Genomic DNA, 5,619 nt, shown 5'->3' on the forward strand with positions numbered 1-5,619 from the left:
CCACATCTTCCCTCTTAACCACTTCTCAGCTAGATCTCCCTCTCCAGAAGCTGAGGAGATAAAGCCCATTCTGGTGACCTTGAACTATGTCCAGTTTGACACAGACACGCCAATCCCACCTGCCACCCGAGAGCTGCAAGTGGGCTGTATCCGGACTACCCAGCCATCACCAAGGAAGGTGATTACAACCCTAACTTCGTTCAACCCCAGAAGCCTCCTTGACCTCCCTGGCCTCCCTGCCCTCCCGCAGGATGTTTGCAGCAGATGTGGGGTGGCGGCCCTGGTCAGAGCTGAGGGGTAGGTAAAGTTGGGCACCCTCATCTCTCTGGTCCCTGACCCTCTAACTTGCAGTGGTCTCAATGCCTCGCAGACTGTGGAGTTCAGCCTGGATGGTGTTGCATGGCTGCAGCACAAGGGCTTCTCCATCGAGCCGTCCAGGGCTTCTGTGGAGCGCGGTCAGACCAAGACCATCAGCATCTCCTGGGTACCACCTGCTGACTTTGATGTAGGTGCTGGCACCCAGGCTGGGCAGGGAGGGTTGGTGAAGTAGGCAGGGCACTAGAAAGAACAGATCTGTCTAGAAAGCCTACTGAGGAGCATCTCCTTCCAGCCGGACCATCCACTCATGGTGTCAACCCTGCTGCAGCTCCGGGGAGACGGAAAAGAAACCTACAAAGTCATCTTTGTAGCCCAGGTGGTGGCTGGGATCTGAGGTCACAGGAACCCGCAGAGCCTCTTGGACCCTCCCACCCAGCCTTGTGGGCCAGGTCGACCCATTCCCCTAGGCCTGGACAGAGCTCCCCTGCCCTATAGACATGGCTACTTCCTGCTGCCCTGAGAACAAGACTCCCCCGCCATACACACAGCCAAGAAATACTAATCCATTCACACAGCCTGTTCCTAGATGCCCCACCCCCAGCCCCAGATCCCAAGCCCACCAGCACCTCCTCAGGCTTTAGAGATCCCAGGAGATAGTGCAGGCCTGTCAATAAACTCTAAGAACCAACAGAAGTGTGCAGTGGTGGGGGTAGGGTGGGGGGCTGGCTTAGCATAAAGTAGGGTGGGAGGAGAGCCTGGAGGAAGCCTGACCCACTCTCCCCGCTCACAGAACCCAACCCATAAAACAGTGTTCTGCCTAGTGAGAACCTTCCAGAGGGTGCAGTCTTGCCAGATAGCTAGAGGGAGTTCACCCTGACTCAGTCACTGGAAGATCCCTCCAGATCATGCAGTTCAGGTGCTGGGGGTGCAGAGCCAGGGTTGAGCCTGGTCCAGACCTGGAAAGGTGAGGGAGGAGAAGCGGAGGACAAGAGGTGTCACAGCCCAGAGAAAGTCTCCTAAGTCTCCCAGCTCCTCCCAAGTCCCAGGAACTAGATGATCCCACCCAAGGGATGGGCAGGCACAAAGCGGGCCCAGCTTGTGAGTTTCGGTTTACACTTGTCTGAAAAGAACAGATTTTGCCTTCCGGGCCCTAGCCCACCCAGCCATACTCCTGCTCCAGCACCGCGCCAGCACAGCTTGTCGGAAGCTTTCCATCCAGCCCACCCTCCTATCCGTGCAGCGTGACTACACCCCATGGGGACAAACTACCAAGAGAGCCTTCTCAGCCTTCCTCAGCCTGGCAGGACCATGGGGGGGTGATGGATCTGGGTGCTCTCCTGAACACTGCTCTGTGTTCTGTCCTTAGTGCCCTTGATATCTTGTCGCCTGGCATTGCCCCTAAGGGAGCCAGCAACATTTGCAGGATTTCTGCTCAGTGACCTTGGAGGTACAGGGCCCCAGGCCTCCGCTGACGTGACTGGAGCTGACCCTTGACCTGTTTCCAGGTCAGATGGGTGGCAAGAAAGTCTGAGATTTGTGAGGACATGCTCTGGGGAGAAAGCACTACCCCAGGCAGGCCACGCTATCCTACCTAGGTCCTCTCTTCTCTGGACCCCAGGCTCTGATCTGGGCCTCCGGCTGCACTTTCTTCCTATTCTGGCGCTGTATCTCCCCCCCCCCCAGCACCAAACATAGCTGAGGCAGAGCAAAGGAGGGAATAACACAGGAGAGAAGTTCACCGGTCTCTGGCAGAACTGGCCCTTGACGGCAAACACAGGTCAGCTGTAGACAGAACCCTGAAGGACTCTCCAGCGAGGGAGAAAACCTGAGTGTGAAAACAGTGAAGAAACAGAGGCAGAAGGGAGGGCAGGTGCACCCCCTGTCCTTAATCACACCGCCCCTGCAGTCTGAACCCTGAAAGGCAGAGCAGCCTGGCAGAGGACCTAGCCTGGAGGAGGAAAGATTAATAAACTCCCCGGGAAGAAGTGGCCACTTCAACAGTAGAAGAAGCAGGCATTTCAGGTTGAGGGAGAGGGCTGGGAAGTGGTCTGTTTGCAGAGCCTCAGCAGCCCGGAGCCCCTATCCCTGTGGAGGATGCATAGCAAATGTCCTTGAATGGCAGTTTGGAAAGCTAAACCCCAGTTTATTAATGGTGTAGACCCCACCCCTTTTACCTAGAGGATTGTGGAGTATGAGGGTGGATTCTACTTATTCTAAGAGGCCACAAACCAACGCAACCCACAAGTTTCAGGAGACCCGGTTTGTGAATGGGGATGGGGAAATGGAGGATAGGGGTGGCTGGGTGAGGGGTCAGTATGATACAAGAGAGACTCGTGTCCCATGCCCAGAACAAGACCTGCTCTATCCCCTCGTAGGGCTCACATTGGTCATTGGTCCTTGAAGACTCAGAGTGGGGTGGTTGTGTGTGTGTGTGTGTCTGCGCGCCCTGTCTTAAACTCTGTGTGTGTGTGTGTGTGTGTGTGTGTGTGTGTGTGAGAGAGAGAGAGAGAGAGAGAGAGAGAGAGAGAGAGAGAGAGAGAGAGAGTGCGTATGTGCGCGCGCGCACTCTGCAGGATGGTAACCTCTAGGGACAGAAAAATGGAGGGCCGGGAGCAAGAAGGGAAGCACACCAAGGTGGGCGTGATCCTGGACCTTCAGCTGACAAGGCCCGGGGCGGGGCCTCAGCAAGCTGAGCAGACGCTGGACTGAGTTACGTGTGTCTGCCGAACATGGCCCCCGGGCCGCCAGTCACACAGGGGCTCTTGCTGCTGCTGCCTCTCCTGCCGCTGTCGCAGGTGGGTTGGGTTTATGGCAAGTGGGGCGGCCCTGAGTTGGGCCCCGCCCCGCTCAGGCTCACCCTTGTCTCCACAGGTGACGCTGGGTTCAGCGGACGGCGACTGTGACCCTTCGGACCAGTAAGTGGCTGGGGACGGGGGAGGAGGGAAGCGGGGGCCGGGGAGAGGTGGGGGTGAAGGCGGGGAGAGACCGAGCCCGGCCCACGCGCTGGGAAAGGCTGGAGCAGTGGAGTGAGCTAGCAGATACCCCACCTGCTCCAGGTGCCGCTGTCCCCGCAGGTGCCCTCCCCAGGCCCGCTGGAGCAGCCTATGGCATGTGGGGTAAGTGGAAGCCGAGGCGCCAAGCCTCTGGTCCGACGGTTCCTCTGAAGGTAGACCTAGGCTAGGCAGGCCAGACCCTTTCCATCTACTGCCCCAAACTCCCTGGACGCTGTTTGCTTGAAGAGCTCTTGAGCCCCAGGCGACGTTGGAAGCACGACCTGATTATAGCCAGCAGAAGGCACAAGGATTGTGCAGTTGGCTGGGGACAGTGTGTCCTGGGAATGAACCCAAGGACACCTTTGTCCAGCCCTAGAGAGCCAGCCAGGGCAGACTGCTCATCGGGCCAGGATCTAGCCAAAGAAGTTTCTGGCATGGAGAGACTTCGCTTGCTTGCATTTCACCTGTCTTGGGCGGTTGGGCATGACTGGCCCCAGGGTGCAAGTGTGCGGTCAGTCCCTACTCTTCTTTGCCAGGCTTATCCTGCTTGCCATATTCCTGATGCTTCTGTGTGGGGTCACTGCCAGCTGTGTACGGTTCTGCTGTCTGAGGAAGCAGCCGCACACCCAGACACACATGCCACCAGCATGGCAGCCCTGTGACCTGACAGCCATCCCTGTGGACAGTGACAGCCCCGCACACAGCACTGTAACCTGTGAGTGTCTGGGGATCCACCAGCCACCGTGGGGGTGGTGGACACTGGGGTGAATGCCGAGCCATCTCACAAACCCACTCTTGTTTCCTGCAGCCTACAGTTCCGTGCAGTACCCACTGGGCATGCGGTTGCCCCTGTCCTTTGGGGAGCCGGACCCTGACTCCATGGTCCCTCCCACCTACAGCTTGTATGCTTCCGAGCTGCCGCCCTCCTACGATGAGGTTGTGAAGATGACAAAGGCCAGAGAGGAAGCAGAGGCTCCCTCTGGGAAACGTAACTCTCTGCCTGAGGCCTTGGGGCTAGAGACTACTCCAGGGCACCAAGAGCCAGGCCCCAGAGCCCAGCAGCCCTAGCTGTGCCCCTTTGAAAAGGGTAGGATCTTGGCAGTTAGAACCAAGGACCCCCACCTGTGCCATCCTTCCCCTGGGAAGGCCAGCCATCCAGCACATTGCTGCAGACTCATTGCTATGCAATGCCCGGCCAGCCAGCCTGCCCTGGATTGGCTCCTCCTCCTTACCCCTCCCACCCATGGGGCCCAGCAGACCCTCAGCCCGGAGGAGCCTGAACCTTGAGAGCCCAAGCGACTGGCAAATCAGTCCTTTGAAGACAGAATAAAGTTTACATGAACATGGTCTCTGCCTTTGTGGAAACGGCTCTAGCGCCCCCAGGGTGTAGACAGAGAGGGCTGGTGGGGTTCAGAGCCCAGATCTGGACAGTGGGAAAGGCCAAGATCAGAGCGAAATGATCTGAACTGTGTGTCCAGGACTGTCCACATATCCTTCTTCAGGCCCAACTCCTTCCAGTCGGGACAGTGAGAAACAATAGAGCCTGGCTGGAAGATTTCATCATCAATGCAGAGCTGTAGGCAGGGAGGGCAGCAGTGGGCAGCTGATTCCCTGGGCAGGCCTCCCGCAGACAAGCAACTATGTTACTGGACCAACCTGATGGACTCTCCTGCCATCTGCTATAAACCTGGGGGTTGATGGGCAGGTTAGCAGCCTTCCCTGGCCCAGACGTTTGTTTCCCAGGCTGGCCCATTGCTCACCTTCACAGACAGTGGTCCCACCCCCATCCTGGTCAGTCTCCTTGACTCGCCCTTCATTTTACTGCAGGTCCTTAACACCCGTTCATGAGCACATACCTTCCAGGGTCTCACGCGCACCCACCATCTGCTGATGTCTTTATAAAATGCACCACCGACCTGTAGGCCCTCTTCACTTATGTCCTTGCCATCCTCTTCAAAGCTGCCCTTAGCTTGCCCTTAGCTGCAGGCTTCCACAGAGTAAATCCCCGTTGGCATCAGGGAGCCATTGCAGTTAAAGAACCCTTCGTCTGCAAAGAATTTTACTGGTCCAGGAATGGAGTTAGAGCTAGGCTAGGCTCACTCCTACCCTTTCCCCTCTAGCTGCTTCTCCCTGCCCACTCACATGCACAGGTGGCCAAGGCCCAAGGCTGCTCCCACACCCCACACACCCTGCCAGCCGGGACTTACTGCCTCTGCCCAGCTCACTCTTCTTGGTGAAGCTGATTCCCAGCAGGCTCTCACTCTCCAAGCTTCAGCTGTCCATTGCCCTCCTCCTCTAACATCAAACA

General features: G+C 57.4%; 2 protein-coding genes across 3 annotated transcripts in view; both read left to right on the top strand.

Annotated features, from left to right (window-relative positions):
* Positions 1 to 2,728, top strand: part of Cfap74 (cilia and flagella associated protein 74) — a 56,441-nt gene extending 53,713 nt beyond the window's left edge. The window contains 3 exon segments of the mRNA XM_026790010.1: positions 30 to 178; positions 371 to 505; positions 611 to 2,728. Of these exon segments, the coding sequence (XP_026645811.1) occupies positions 30 to 178; positions 371 to 505; positions 611 to 712 (386 nt within the window). The 3' untranslated portion in view covers positions 713 to 2,728.
* A 110-nt stretch (positions 2,729 to 2,838) lies between these two features.
* Positions 2,839 to 4,660, top strand: Tmem52 (transmembrane protein 52). Of its 2 annotated transcripts, none has more exons than XM_005368662.2 (5): positions 2,839 to 3,113; positions 3,190 to 3,233; positions 3,375 to 3,434; positions 3,848 to 4,026; positions 4,120 to 4,660. In XM_005368662.2, the coding sequence occupies exons 1-5, from the start codon at positions 3,048 to 3,050 to the stop codon at positions 4,377 to 4,379; spliced, it is 609 nt and encodes a 202-aa protein (XP_005368719.1). In that variant the 5' UTR covers positions 2,839 to 3,047; the 3' UTR covers positions 4,380 to 4,660. The 2 variants fall into 2 exon arrangements, with proteins under 2 accessions (XP_005368719.1, XP_005368721.1); XM_005368664.2 differs by having other exon boundaries at positions 2,840 to 3,113; positions 3,393 to 3,434.
* Positions 4,661 to 5,619: the final 959 nt, after the last annotated feature.

Source organism: Microtus ochrogaster, unplaced genomic scaffold (genome assembly GCF_000317375.1).
Source record: "Microtus ochrogaster isolate Prairie Vole_2 unplaced genomic scaffold, MicOch1.0 UNK38, whole genome shotgun sequence".
Classification (NCBI taxonomy): domain Eukaryota; kingdom Metazoa; phylum Chordata; class Mammalia; order Rodentia; family Cricetidae; genus Microtus; species Microtus ochrogaster.